The 15,406-nt window shown below is 42.8% G+C and overlaps 1 protein-coding gene across 2 annotated transcripts in view; it reads left to right on the top strand.

Moving 5' to 3' along the window:
* Nucleotides 1-15,406, top strand: part of ATP8B1 (ATPase phospholipid transporting 8B1) — a 131,381-nt gene that overhangs the window by 84,766 nt on the left and 31,209 nt on the right. For both annotated transcript variants that reach the window (XM_041739562.1, XM_041739561.1), the window contains exons 4-13: nucleotides 1,569-1,682; nucleotides 3,522-3,620; nucleotides 3,718-3,779; nucleotides 7,066-7,138; nucleotides 7,243-7,313; nucleotides 9,302-9,384; nucleotides 9,505-9,663; nucleotides 9,829-9,917; nucleotides 12,074-12,264; nucleotides 14,589-14,797. In XM_041739562.1, coding sequence (XP_041595496.1) covers nucleotides 1,569-1,682; nucleotides 3,522-3,620; nucleotides 3,718-3,779; nucleotides 7,066-7,138; nucleotides 7,243-7,313; nucleotides 9,302-9,384; nucleotides 9,505-9,663; nucleotides 9,829-9,917; nucleotides 12,074-12,264; nucleotides 14,589-14,797 — 1,150 coding nt within the window. The remainder of the gene's footprint in view (nucleotides 1-1,568; nucleotides 1,683-3,521; nucleotides 3,621-3,717; nucleotides 3,780-7,065; nucleotides 7,139-7,242; nucleotides 7,314-9,301; nucleotides 9,385-9,504; nucleotides 9,664-9,828; nucleotides 9,918-12,073; nucleotides 12,265-14,588; nucleotides 14,798-15,406) is intronic.

The following is a 15,406-nucleotide window of genomic DNA, read 5'->3' as shown; positions in this document are numbered from 1 at the left end:
GGCGCTAAGCCGCTGAGCCACCAGGGCTGCCCTGCTTTTAATTTTCTAAATCATCTTTCGCAAAAGCCAGTTTTTTCTGGTAGCCTTTATGCTTACCAGCTTCATGAGACCCCCTCCCCACATTCCAGATAATCCCTGGCCTGGGCCATTGATAATCATTGTCAGTTCTATAGAATATTGTTTTTATTCATCACATTAGTTTTCATGAAGGTGAGTAGGGGTGGCTGGACACAGACCCAAACAAAATTACGTAGATTGAAATTGTCCCTATGTATGCACAGAGCTCTCTTAATGTTTTATATAAGAATTTATAATAATGTCACAGAAGCCTTATGTTTGAAAGTGATAAGAATTTGAAAGGAGGGGACGCCTGGGTGGCCCAGTGGTTGAGCATCTGCCTTTGGCCCAGGGCGTGATCCTGGGGTCCTGGGATCGAGTCCTGCATGGGGCTCCCTGCAGGGCCTGCTTCTCCCTCTGCCTGTGTCTCTGCCTAATCTCTGTGTGTCTCTAGTGAATAAATAAATAAAATCTTAAACAAAAAAAAAAAAAGAATTTGAAAGGAGTCTTAATACCTCTCTCCCCCTTCTCTGCCTATGATAGATTTAGAGACTTTGAAGATATTTTTACCTCAAAAATCCTTATTACCTTTCGAATATTGTATGAGAAATGGTCCCTGTCAAGTGTGTGCTTGCATGTCATAATGTATCTCTTAGTTTGCTAGGACAACTATAGCAGAGCCACACACGGGCTGGTCTAAGCCAACAGAAATTCATTCTCTTACATTTTAGGGGCCAGAAGTCCAAAATCAAGGTGTTGGAAGGGTTAGTTCCTTCTGGAGGGCCTGAGGGCAGGTCTGTTCCAAGCTTCTCCCCCAGCTTCTGGAGGTTGCTGACAGTCCTTAGTGTTCCTTGGCTTGTAGATGCGTCCCTCCTGTCCCTGGCTATGTCTTCACATGGCCTTGTCCCTGTGGGTTTCTGTGTCTGTGTCCAGTTGTCCTCCTCTTCTAAGGACAGCAGTCATTGGATCCAGGGCCCCTATTAATCCAGTGTGACTTCACTGTAATTCAGTTACCTCTGCAAAGACCCCATTCCCAAAGAAGATGACAGTCCTGGGATTGGGCCCCGGGATTACGATTTGACCATATCTTTGGGGGCACACAATGCAACACTTTACACAGCAGCCTCCATCCCTCTTTAAGTAAAAGGATCCTCTTCTTCCCGCTTTGCGGTCCATGTTGACATCTCTCTTTGCCCCATTTTCTAAGAGGCCCCGAGGAGTCAAGGAATCTGCCAGCAGCATCCACTGGGTCACAGCCAGATTTGCCACAGAGACCTTTTGAGGGGAAATGTCTGGTTCTTGTTACTGTCTCTGTCCTAAGCCTCTAAGGAGTCATGGAGGCCTGGTTAGAATCAAAAGCATAAAGGAAATCTCAGTGTCTTTCTGGCTGATGTCCCTGTGTCACTGTAGGCCATCAGGCTTTAGGGATTTTTGCAGGTGTGTATGCACTGGGATAAATGTGTGACCTCACGTAGAATGACTTTGCTTTTCTCTTTTTCTTTTTCCAACAGAATAATGCAATTAAAACATACAAGTATAATGCATTTTCCTTTCTACCAATGAATTTGTTTGAACAGTTTAAGAGAGCAGCCAATTTCTATTTCCTGATCCTTCTTATCTTACAGGTAATGCCCTTTGATATCTTAAATCTGTTTTGAATTATCATGACTCAGTAACATTGAAGTCGTGGACATGTGTAATCTTGAAAGTTGTTATATTAACCTCAGGGGTCTGCATGTAAGGGAATAATGCCTCGTACAGAACCAGCTCCATGGTGTTAAACGAACAGGGAAAGGAAGCAAACGGAAATAGTTTAATTCTATATTTTTTAAAAATTCTATTTCATCCTGGTGTGAATGTTAGAACTGGTTTCCCTGAAATGAATACAATTAAAACCTTCACTTTAGAATTATTTGTTCCTTAAAGTTCTATTTTTTATGTGTGTGCTTGCCCTTGGTTTTTTATTCAGATGCTTGATTTCCTCAAGAATGTTATTTATTTGTATTAATATTTTGTTCGTAGTTCCTCGATTAATTATTTTTGCGAACTGGTTTTTTTGTGGGCAAAAGGCCTAATCTTTTCCTGAGTCTTTTTCTCAATTGTAGCAAAGGATTCACTTATCTGGAGAGTGTTAATTTCACCTTTCTAGAAACTGCTGTTATAATCAAAGGAACTCTACACCCTCTGGGTACCAGAGTATCAGCCTTTAGCACCTGATGTGCAGGCTACAAAGGATAGCATAGCCACTTGGTTTTATCAGATTCTTTGCATCAAGCATTGGATTTGGAAAACAGTCTCATCTGCTGGGATTTCCTCAGGAAGGCTTCGTGAAGCTAGGAGCCTGGGTGTGTCCAGGTGGGGGTTGGGGATGCAGGGAGTGAGAGGAAGTGTGAGGGAGACATGGATACCGAACAGATTTAGTAGAATATGAAATCCACTGGCTTGATAGTATAGGATGGTCCTCTTATGAAGAGGGACCTTTGAAACAGGCCTGTGTAGACACAAACACTAAAAATGAAAGGTGAAAATAAAATAAATAAATAAATAAATAAATAAAAATAAAATGTGGCAAATGATCTTTCTCTCTCCCAACCAACACCCAGTCCTCTTAAGATAAAGCAATTTAAATTAGAATAATAGGTATAACCTTAGATGGCCATGTGCTTGCCTTGTTACTTCCTTGAATTCTTGTACTCTGTGATGGAAGGGCTGTCCTAGCCTCTGTTTTACAGAGAAACTGAGGCCTGGTAAGGTATGGAACTTGCTCAAAATCCCAAAGCCCTAAGTGAGAGAGCGGGACAGGATCTGGGTCCAGGAGCTTCACTGCAAGGCCTGTCATTTTAACCACTACATTATATGGCCTGACGATCCTTAGGATGATCACAAGAGAGCTTTACTAAACTTACATCCCAGTATTTCGTTCCAACTTGAAGCCTATCTTAATGGGGTGAGCGGGGGGCAAGGCTTCCTGAGGCGGCCAGCCTCTTTCTGGGCTGGATCAATGGTGAGGACCCCCAGAGATGCCCCGTGCAATCACTAGCTTTCACTACCTACTGCTGCCCTCACCTCCATCCTGAGACCCTCCGAGACCCCGGGCTGAGCCACCAGCAGTGGCGAGCCTGCCATACCCATGCCCCTTGAAAGGTAAAGGGCTGCTTGCTCCAGCTGCCTACACTACCCGCCCTCCTGTGAATTATGGTTTTCACAAGAAGTTTAGAGCTATTCTCTTTCAGCCTCCTCGGTGTCCAGTTAAGGCCACAATGAAACAAATCTCAGGAGCAACCCCCCTCTGGGGTCTGTTCCAGGAAGCCAGACCAGAGAGGGAGGCAAGAAGGGGGTCGGCTGGAGGCTCAGATGCCTTTCCTGCAGGCTCTGCGGGATGTAGTCTTGGATGATGGTGGAGGTTGGAATCCGCAGGAACGTGTAGGTCCTGGGCCCACGTGTCTACCTTGTGTGTCTTCCAGGCAATCCCTCAAATCTCGACCCTGGCTTGGTACACCACCCTGTTTCCCTTGCTCGTGGTGCTGGGCATCACGGCCATGAAGGACCTGGTGGACGATGTGGTAAGGATTTCTCGTGCAACTGTCTCCTCACTGCGGTGGCGTGAATACCTTCTATTTTGAGATTATTAAAATAACCTTTCTCCTTCTCTCTTCTAAGGCTCGCCATAAAATGGATAATGAAATCAATAACAGGACGTGTGAAGTCATTAAGGATGGCAGGTACTGTGCCTGCCTTAATTTGTAACTGGGTTACAAGGACAGAATGGATAACCATGTCTAGAAACATGCTTAGGGATAACCGCTCCGAACTTACAGGTGTCAGCACACCAGCCATTTCGCTGTAAGGGTCTCTCTTCATTCCCCAAGACTTGGTCCCCTCCTGGTGACCCAGAGGCTATAGCCAAATTGGATTGCGTTGGATTGAGCGTGGTTGCCCACTGGGCCCTGTGGTATCAGCATTCTTGTTTTTTTGGGTTTTTTTGTTTTTTTTTTTTTAGGATTCTATTTGTTATTTATTTGAAAGAGCACACAAGTGGGAACGGGGGAGTAGGGGCAGAAGGGAGAGGGATGAGGGGACTCCCGCTGGGCAGGGAGCCTGATGTGGGGCTTGATCCCAGGACTCCGGAATCCTGACTTGAGCCAAAGGCAGACACTTAACTCACCGAGCCACCGCGGCACCCCAGCACTGCTGTTTGCATGGCTCCTTCAGCCTGGAGCCTCCCACCTTTGCTGTTCCCAGACTTGTGTGTTCAAGACTTTGCCCAAACATTTGACACCTTTCCTGATTCTCCAGCTCAGGTGACCGCTCCCTTCACTGCGCTTTCAGAGCATTTTTGCTTTCCTCTTTCTTTTTTTTTTTTTTTTATTTATTTATTTATTTATGATAGTCACAGAGAGAGAGAGGCAGAGACACAGGCAGAGGGAGAAGCAGGCTCCATGCACCGGGAGCCCGATATGGGATTCGATCCCGGGTCTCCAGGATCGCGCCTGGGGCCAAAGGCGGGCGCCAACCCACTGCGCCACCCAGGGATCCCTGCTTTCCTCTTTCTTATTATGGTGGGACTTTTATTAGAATTATTGATGTCTGTGTCTCATGTTATGTCCTGAACTGGAAGTTTCTCAAGGAGACTGTCCCAATGGTATTTGGTTAGGTTTTTGTTGTTGTTGTTGTTGTTGTTGTTTGAGTTTTGTTTTTTGGTCCAACAGAGCCTCCAACACACAGAAAGTGCTCAACAAATGTTAAATAAACATTGTCAACTGTGACCAGCATGACAACTCACAGAGCAGTAATGAGTGGTTTTTTGAGCAAGCGCCTAGAGGCAGAACCACAAAGTCAAGTGCTAAAAATAGTGACTAAGAAAATGCCAAATCACTATGATGTACACCTGAAACTGTAGGAGATTTTCTATCAGTTCTACTTCTCTTAAAAAAGAAAGAAAAAAAATAGTGTGAGGGCCTAATACAAAGACTTCTTCTGTGTCAACCCTAAGAAAAATAAGGTGATTTATAGGCATAGTTCTACTGTGTCTAATTTGCATATAGACTATGTCAATCTATAAATCTGTTTGGTTGGCTTTGTTTCCTTTCTAAACAAATGGATTCTGTTCTGAAGGTTACCTTTCAACAAATCACTCAGAATTTTTATAATGAGAGTGGTAAGATTCACAGCCAGCCTGCACAATTCTGGCAATAGCTCACAACCTGGCTAACTCACTGGTAAAGAGTAGCTCTGAGTGGCCTTGAATGTGGGGGTCAGGGACGCCTGGGTGTCTCAATGGTTGAGCGTCTGCCTTTGGCTCAGGGCGTGATCCTGGAGACCCGGGATCGAGTCCCACGTCGGGCTTCTTACATGGAGCCTGCTTCTCCCTCTGCCTGTGTCTCTGCCTCTCTCTCTTTCTGTGTTTCTCATGAATAAATAAATAAAATCTTTAAAAAAAAAAATAATGTGGGGGTCAGGGTGCATATCTGATAGAGCAATGGCCCCAGCTCCCCCTGGAGTGGAGTCAAGCCTGTGTGGGCACTTGGGCATTGGGGGGAAACAGTAGGACCTCCAAGGGGAAACCAGATGTCATAGTGGAAGGGCCCAACAGAATTGCCTCTAATACCCCAAAGAGCTGTGGCGAGGTTCTTAACTTGTTCGTTTATAATTTGACACTCACATGCAAATTCCAATTTACAGGTTTACAGATACTGAAATGTAAACCAACTGCAATTTCATTTATTGAAAGATGAGCCAAGTTTTTTTAAATCCTAAAGAATTGTGTCTTAAATTCTAATAAAATTGGTGAAATTGATGCATAGGCATATATCTAAAATGTATTTTAAATGGAAAAAAAAAACAACCCCAAAATATATTTTCAGCTCCAGGTCTCTTTTATCCATAAAGTAATGGGAGGACAAACATGGTAATTGGATTTCTGCCTCCAAAAACAGTTAAGTCTATTAGTTGTGATAAATTCTATTTAGTCAAATGTTTGGGCAAATGTTAAATGTTTTTAAGTCTATTAGTTGTGACAAAATTCTATTTGTCAAATGTTTGGGCTACTAGGGATTATCTTTTCTACGTATGAAAATCTTTAAAACAGACTACTGTATTTTAAAACTTTTTAAGATGTTGATTTGTTAGACATTTAAATGGGTATTTCCTAGGAAATTTAAGCCTGAAAGCAGTCATCTTTTTATTTAATCTTGCATTTTATCAGTGTCCTTATTAGACTTATAAAAGTGCTACACACTCCTTGGAAAGGTTTGTTACACAGTAGGGAGGAGCCATGCTCTAAAATGCCAGTGGGGGGGATCCCTGGGTGGCTCAGTGGTTTGGCGCCTGCCTTCGGCCCAGGGCGTGATCCTGGAGTCCTGGGATCGAGTCCTGCGTCAGGCTCCCTGCATGGAGCCTGCTTCTCCCTCTGCCTGTGTCTCTGCCTCTCTCTCTCTCTCTCTCTCTCTCTCTCTCTCTCTGTCTCTCATGAATAAATAAATAAAATCTTAATAAAATAAAATAAAATAAAATAAAATAAAATAAAATAAAATAAAATAAAATAAAATAAAATGCCAGGAGGGTCCCAGGTGGCCTGTGGGGGAACCAGAATGCATTCCTACCTTCAGACCACCTGGGACCTGCATCCTGAGCAGGTGAGGGATAACCCAGAAGAGAGAACAGGAGAGGTAGGAGCACAGTCCATGAGTAAAACCGAGCAATCTGCTATCTCCTTGCCACACAATTTAAGTAGCTCAAGCCTCCGTTATGTGATGTAGGCTGGAAGCACATGTCAAAGTGGTCACCATTTCCTTTAGAGAACCACCACCACCACTTCCTTTAGAGAACCGCGATTCACATGACCACTTAATGTGCTTTCATCATTCAATGGCTGAACTTTTAGGAAGCCTCTTCTCTGTGATATCCACGTTTTCCCCAGAATCGCTGGCTTCTAGAAAGAAGAATCCCCAATTGTTTGCCAGTCACTTTAAGAAAGCCAATAAACCATCATTGTTTTCAATATTTTAGATTCAAAGTTACCAAGTGGAAAGAGATTCAAGTTGGAGATATCATTCGTCTGAAAAAAAATGATTTTATTCCAGTAAGTGAATAAGCCCTGCATTCCTCACCCCGTGTCCTCCCTGCCGCCCTGGCGGTCAGTTTGCCTTGGAGATCTCTGTTATTGGTGTGTTTTGTTTTGCACAGGCTGACATCCTGCTACTGTCCAGCTCTGAGCCTAACAGCCTCTGCTATGTCGAAACAGCTGAACTGGATGGGTAAGTGGGTCTTCGCTGGGCCTGTTTTAAGACTGACCTCGGAGGGCACAGTCGTTCCATTGAAAATTGCATCTGAAAAGGAGCTCTGAGATCTGGCCTTGCCCCCAGCATTTGCAGGCTGTCTAATGGTGTTCCTAGCAGACCAGCCTCTCTTTTTTTTCTCCTTTTTTTTTTTTAAAGATTTATTTATTTATTCATGAAAAATACACAGAGGGAGGGAGAGGCAGAGACACAGGCAGAGGGAGAAGCAGGCTCCATGCCAGGAGCCCGATGTGGGACTCGATCCTGGAACTCTGGGATCACAACCTGAGCCGAAGGCAGGCGCCCAACTGCTGAGCCACCCAGGTGTCTCTTCTTTTCTTTTTTTTAAAGATTTATTTTTTTAATTTCATCTGTAAGTGGGGCTCTCATACCTGCCCTTCCTTGCACTTTGAGGGAAGGTAAAATGATCGATGCCTGAGCCCTTTGTAAATAGCTGAGCAGTGTCCAGACACATACAAATGACTATCAATTTAATCTATTTCAGAAAAAACTGTTTTTTTTTAAAGTATTTGTCAACAGACCATTTTGAATTTTCCCTGTGTTGGCTTTGTTACTATGCTACCACTTAAAGAGAAGAATGTTCTCCTTCTGGCTAGTTTTGAATACATTTATTGGGTGCCTATGATGTTTCATTAGCATTGTGTATTAGCTACCTTAATCTTTTCAGCGACCTTATGGGACTAGTATTGTTAGTACCTTGTCATTACCCATGAGGGAAATGAGACCCAAAGAGGTGACATAGCCTGTCGAGGGTCACACAGGAAGTGGCAGGGTTTGGACACTGCTCCCCTGTGCTGGCTCTCCAAGCTGGTGTCTGCATTTCTCCCCTGAGCTGTGAACGCCTTTCCTCATACCCTACAAGTATATAATTTCTTTACGGAGAGCTGAAATCAGCTCAGGGAAACTAGGTCTGCTCTATAAATGAGTCAGTTGGTCAATCTTATGTATAAAACTGCCATTATTCCCATGAGTGAGAGATTCTGAAGCTTTCCAAAGGTAGCAAAACATACCTGTCAGAAAAGCAGAATGGGAAGGTTGAAGGCCACAGATCAACTTCTGGATATATGGGAACCCCAGAGTCAGTGTTTGTCGACCCACAAAAAGACGTCCATCATGTGAGGGCAGCACTGCCATCCAGAACCCAAATGCCCAGCCTGACTTTCCTCATTCCAGAGCATGCACCTTCCTTGCTCTGTGGGGGGAAATGCCAAGTATTGGGGGGTAAGGTTCCCACCTCCTTTCCTAGGTAGAATTATCATTCAGAGATACAGGATCCAGTTATTCACTCTGGAAAATAATAGGTTGACAGAGTCCAAACACTTTTGAAAACAAGTATGTCTTGTAGAATCATCTTAGTGTGATTAAATATTAGAAGCTAAGTTTTTTTTTTTTTTTGAAAAAAGATTTTCTTTCTCTATTTTAGAAAGAGAGAACATGAGCAGGGGGAGGGGAGAGGCAGAGGAGAGAGAGAATCTCAAGTAAGACTCTGCACTGAGCATGGAGCCCAATGCAAGGCTCGATCCCAGGACCCAGAGATCATGACATGAGTGGAAATCAGGAGTCCGACACTCAACAGACAGAGCCACCCAGGAGCTCCTAGGAGCTAAGTTTTTAAATAGCAGTTTGATAGTTTAGGCTGGTGGTAAAAGCTAAGTTAGTAAGAAAGAGGATAGGAATCTTATAGATGTCTCTGTCCCAACCATACTGGCCCACAAAAACAAATGGCGAAGGGGACCAACATTTCCCAAATTAGAAGTTTTTCTGTAGCTTGATAAATAACCTCACTAAACCCAAAGTTCCAAGGCAAACAGTTTGAAAATCAGAAAAGCTCAGGAGTTAGCTTTGGCTTCTAGGTATACATAATGTTACTTGGTACAATTTTTCTTCTATTCCTTTTCGAGCTCCAAGATTTGTTCATTTAATTCTTCTTTTTCCTCTCCCTTTAGAGAAACCAATCTAAAGTTCAAAATGGCGCTTGAAATCACACACCAGTATCTCCAAAGAGAAAATGCATTGACAACATTTGATGGTTTGTGCAAACACGTCTTACTTTGTTTTAATTTTTAGTTGCCCAACTCTGTCCCAATTAATTATAACCAGAAAAATCTTTCATATGTGAATCCTTATGTGAATCAAATTTTTTTCAAAGGTTTTATTGAATGTGAAGAACCCAATAATCGACTAGATAAGTTTACAGGAACACTATTTTGGAGAAACACAAGTTTTCCTCTGGATGCAGATAAAATTTTGTTACGTGGCTGTGTAATTAGGAACACTGACTTCTGCCATGGGATGGTCATTTTTGCAGGTAATTTCAGAGTTTCTTGGGAAATAGATCTGATATTTTAAGATTTAAAGGAGGAGATTGCTCCTCTGTTCATTCTCCATCAAAGCAAAAGGAAGAGTAATTTTATTGACATGACCGTGAATTGATTTTCCCAACTACTGATAATATTGAATTTTCTACTTTTAGGTGCTGACACTAAAATAATGAAGAATAGTGGGAAAACCAGATTTAAAAGAACTAAAATTGATTACTTGATGAACTACATGGTTTATACGGTACTTGTTTTCTATTTCAGTAGATAAAAGACTAGACTGCTATCTTTTGCTGTAATTTTCTGTATACTTTTCTTATGCAGAGAAATCTAACGTCTCCAAGCCAAGTAGAAGAATGCATGAGGTGTTCCAAGGCTGGATGGGAGAGAGAGGACTCTCTTACTTTTTCTCAGAAATCCATACTTCTAATAGGAGAATCCTTTTGGGGATGGAAATTCCAGTTATAGGGGCCCCTGGGTGGTTGAGTATTTTGTTAACTGGAGTGACCAGTTGGAAAACCAAGGAGCCTGAGATAAGTTAGTGGTGCTGGGCTCCAAGAGTCAATGCAGGGTTGATTTTATTGCTATTAGTTTCCCCAAAACATAGTTCTCTTAAAAACAAACTCTCCCCCCCCCACACACACACACGATGTATATACCGTATAAGTCTACATATAAGGCAAGGCTACATAGAAGGTGTGTTGAGGGTGCCCAAGATCACCCCCAGGTTTGGTGATTCACTAGGACTCATAGAATAGAGCATCTAGTTGCCCTCATAGCTATGACTTACTGTAACTTATTACAGAGTAAGATTAGCAAAGGCAAATGGTCAATGAGGCAGAGTGTGGAGGAAGCTAGGTGCAAACTTCGAAGAGTCCTCTCCCAGTAGGGTCACACAGCAAGACACATTTAATTCCCTTAGCAACAATTTGTGACAGCCCATGTGAAATGTTGTTTATTATCAGGGAAGCTCATTAGAGACTCTGTGCCTGTGGTTTTATTGGGATGTGGTCACTTAGGCACCACCTGCCAGGCATGTAACCAAAATTCCAGATTCTCTGAAGGAATGCAGGTGGTCAGCATAAACCATATTGTTTTATACAGTTAGGCATAAGGAATAAGGAAACACATCCAAAACCTACGTTCCCAGATGCCATCCAAAGGCCATCCTTGCAAGCAGGTCTTTTAAGGATAGCATCTCAGGCCTGGTACCAAATATTAAGCAGTCTTCCGATTTCTCAATGAGAATTATTTTTTTCCCAAGTTTAATTTGAATACATAAACTTTTAGGGACTTCTAATAGAATACTTTACATATGCATATTTAAATTCATATAAAAATAATATAATAATTTAAGAATTCTTTTTTCTCTGATCCCACATTTCATGAAAACTTTATTTGAACTTTTCACATGCATCTTCCATGTCATTGTCCAGGTTATGGCCAAAGTACTCACCACGAATCTGTCTCTCCTTCTGAGCCTCATGGTTTTGAGATATAGCACTTCCAGAATCTGTGTTTAGAAATTTATATATTTATTTATTTTTGGTGTGTGTTTAGAAATTTAAATCTGCCCTATTTCTACCCACAAAAATCAAATACCACAAGACAGTGGACTTTTATCTCCTAAGTGTATCCTCATCATTTCCATAACAAAATACTTACTGTGCCACTTCTTAAGTGATCTTAAACCTGAAATGAAAAATGTCTTTTAATTAATTAATTAATTGATTAATTAATTAATGACACAGAGAGAGAGCATGAGTGGTGGGGAAGGGCAGAGAGAGAGGGAGAAGCAGACTGTCCGCTGAGCAGGGAGCCCAATGCAAGGCTCAATCCCAGGACCCAGAGATCATGACCTGAGCTGAAGGCAGACGCTTGACTACTGAGCCACCCAGGTGCCCCAAACTTTAAGTGATGATTAAACCTTCAAGAATAATTATCCAAATCTGGGTGAAATTCCCTTAGCTTCTCTTTTAAAAACTTATTTCTGTCAAATATTTTCTATAAGCATCCCAAGTCAGCATTGTTTGAAACTATTTCATGCTAACCTGCCCTAAACAGTATATTATGCAAAGTAAAAGCCATTGATTGAATGCCTTGTAATATGAGGTTGTTTAAGAATTTGAATATAAGACACCACCTTCTCTTTCGAACTATAGTTTAGGGAACAAAACTGCACCTCCCAGTGTTACATAGGATGAATCAGTCAATGGTGGAACACAAAGAGGCTCTCAAAGCATCCCAATGGCACTTTCTTTCCTTTAAACGTGTTGTTTTTGCAGACTACTGAATTATCATCAATATGCGAAATATTGAGAAAGGTTAATTAGCACCTGTGGCATTCTGTGGGTCGGCAATCTGCCTTCCAAATCCACTTAAAAGTTTCATGTCTTCTAGATCTTTGTTGTTCTCATCCTGGTGTCTGCGGGTCTTGCCATTGGCCATGCTTACTGGGAAGCTCAAATTGGCAATAATTCTTGGTACCTCTACGATGGAGAAGACTATACACCCTCCTACCGTGGATTCTTAAATTTCTGGGGCTACATCATTATTCTAAACACCATGGTGCCCATCTCTCTCTATGTCAGGTAAGGCTCTCCTCTCTTTGGCCTTCTGTTTTAAGGGAAGAATGTAGTACATTTTCTCAACTTCGCACCTTTATTTCTATCAATAATCGTTGGCCTTGGAGGCCATAAGGAACAGGTAAGAAAATAACATTCATTTCAGGACTGAGGGGTAATTTAGGGGAAGGAACTTAACATTGGAGTGTCTGCTCGGTGCCAGGCACAGCACCTTGTACTTTGACCACTCTGCAGATGAGACTCCCAGAGTTCAGAAGTCACTCCCTTGGTAAGATTCCTTCTCAGTGGACTTCAAAGCCCAAGCTTCAGAAGGGGCCTTGGGAGGAGGTGGAGATTTCAAACATCATGTGAAAACTTAGTTCTTTTTCTTTTCAGAAGCCTTTTCAACCTCTTAGCTGGCTCTTCCTTATTACCACCTGGCATATCAATCGCTTGTAAAATGCTTCCTGGCCACTGCTTTCCACGGGGCACACCCCTACCCCTGCCCTCATTCAGCCTCCCGAAATGTTCTGTTTCTTATCTCAGGCACAACCACGATAGAGGAGTCAGAGTTCTAGCCCTGACAAATGGCTATCACCTTGCTTGGTGAGATTCCTTCTTCACTTTTTTCTTTCCTTAATACCAAAGTTTGCTGTCATTCACCGGTTGGATGTTAGACAACTGGAAGGGGCGTTGTGCCTTGGAATATACTCAGCAGCCAAGGTCTACTCTGAGTTCCAATTAAGTAACAGCCCAGAGACCCACAGGATCACATACACTTCTGTAATTAGAAGCACTTGTTTTATTTTAATTTTATTACATGTGCATTTGTTTTATTTTTAATTTGATTACAGGTCGTTACTGTTGTTCTTTCACTATGAAGGGGAGCCCTGGGGAGCCATGTGTTTGCAGTCACTTAAAAAAAACAACAAAAAACTGAGATGAGTTTTACCTTTGTTGGGGGAGCTACTGAACAGATTATTTTGTTTAAAACCGTATATTGTAAAATAAACTACGTATGTTGTTTTTGGTTTTAAAAGTCATGTCATGTGACTAATATGATTTCCTTATTTTTCTTGGAAATCAAGGTCCTTCTAGAGCGTAAGTTGGATCAGGTCATTCTGCTTTGTTTTCTACCCTGCGGTAGCTTTCCATTTTAGAATAAACTCATTATTGAGGCCACATTATGAGACACGAGGCCCAGTGTGGTCTGGTGTTCTCCCCCTCCTCCGCCCGTAACCTCCTCCCCGTCCTTAGGCTTCCTTGATACTCCTCAGTATGGTACCAATACCTGCCACAGGGCCTTTGCACTTTCTCTTGTCTCTGCCTAGGACGTTCTTCCCTCCTATCTACATGGTTGCTCTTTCATTTCCTTCAGGCCTCTGCTTGAACATCACCTCATCACGCTGGCCTTTCCTGATGCGCTCCATTTTATTTTATTTTATTTGACGCACTCCATTTTAAATGTCACTTCCATTCCCTATCGGTCTCCATCTTCCTTTACCCTGCTTTGATTTAACGCAGGGAATTTTCACCACATAATATAGTTACAAGTTTATTTATTTGTCCTCATTAGATCATAACCTAATGGGGGTAGGGATTTTGTCTCTTTTGTTTATTGATGCGTCCTCTGTACCTAGAATGGTGTCTGTACACAGTAGACCCTCAGGAAATATTTATAGGGTGACAGAGGGAGTTGTTTTTCCATCTCTTTAATTTATTATAAAGACATCTTTTGCCCTCTTAACGTTTGCTGGATATGTAAACAGCTTCCTTATAACTGAGATATATTTAATCCCTTAGAATTTTAAAATTGAGATGATTCTTTTAGACTATCTTATTTGGGACATTCTTTAACCTTCTAAGAATTTAGGGGAAGAAAAGACTATGCTTTCCCATAGTGTGGAATCACAATGTAGGAGTTATTTGCCAAAAGCCCTAGAGCCTACTTTGTGAGTACACAGGGTCTATAACCTAGTGAACCCTCACCAGTTGGAGGGCAACATTCCAGTTGTCCCTGGGGGTGATGGGAATGAGAGAAGAGGGAATAGGGACCACCACAAAGTCACTATGTCATGGTCCCACAGGGCTATGTGCTGAGCGTGGGGCACTGTGGCCAGATGTACACAGGAGTGAATAGGAAATCACATTGAACAAGGTGCATTGACCCTGAGCTGGAGAAAGAGGGGTCTGGTCAGGAGAACCCAGAGGCTGGGCACATGGGCCACTGCACAGCTTGTCTCTTTGCAGATAAGCAGCTCGATTCTGTGCACGCAGGTGAAGACAAAGCCTGCCACCTGCCTGTCGTATCTGAGTGCCAACCAGAGTAATCCTTTGTCCTGTCTTCCTAGTGTGGAAGTGATCCGTCTTGGACAGAGTTACTTCATAAACTGGGACCTGCAGATGTACTATCCTGACAAGGACACGCCCGCCAAGGCGAGAACCACCACACTGAATGAGCAGCTGGGGCAGATCCATTACATTTTCTCTGATAAGACAGGGACACTCACACAAAACATCATGACGTTTAAGAAGTGCTGCATCAATGGGCAGATATATGGTGAGTGGAAGCCGTTGCTTGGTCCCAGGGAATGTGTGAGCAGGGCCTGCCTTCCCAGAATTGCTGGTGCCTTCCCCATGGACAACTCTGGTGGCCGAGTTCTGAAATGGCTTCACTGGTGGCATCGGGAACACGTGCACAGGAGAGGTCAGCCATCAGAGATAGGCACACATTCCTCAAAAAATTAAACATAAAAGTTACTGTGTGATCTAACAGTTCTGCTTCTTGGGGTAAACCCAAAAGAAGAACCCGAAGCAGGGCCTGGGAGAGGTAGTTGCACGGGTACGTTCATGCCAGAGGTATTCACAATAGCTCGAGTGTGGAAGCAGCCCAAGGGTCAGTTGGGGGAGGAGTAGAGAATGAAACGTGGAGGCACATACACGGGAGTATTATTCAGTCTTGAAAAGGAAAAGTTTCCAATACACGCTACTCTGTGGATGAGCCTGGAGGACGCTATGCTCAGTGAAATGAGCCAGTCACAAAAGGACACGTATAGTAGGATTCCATTTGGATGAGGTAGAGCAGTCAGATTTACAGAGACAGGAAGTAGGATGGGTGATACCAGGGGCTGGGGGGCAGGGAGGATGGGAAGTTACTGTTTGATGAGTA

The sequence above is a fragment of the Vulpes lagopus genome, chromosome 24 (assembly GCF_018345385.1).
Source record: "Vulpes lagopus strain Blue_001 chromosome 24, ASM1834538v1, whole genome shotgun sequence".
In the NCBI taxonomy this organism is placed as follows: Eukaryota; Metazoa; Chordata; class Mammalia; order Carnivora; family Canidae; genus Vulpes; species Vulpes lagopus.
This window is presented reverse-complemented; position numbering and strand designations above follow the sequence as displayed.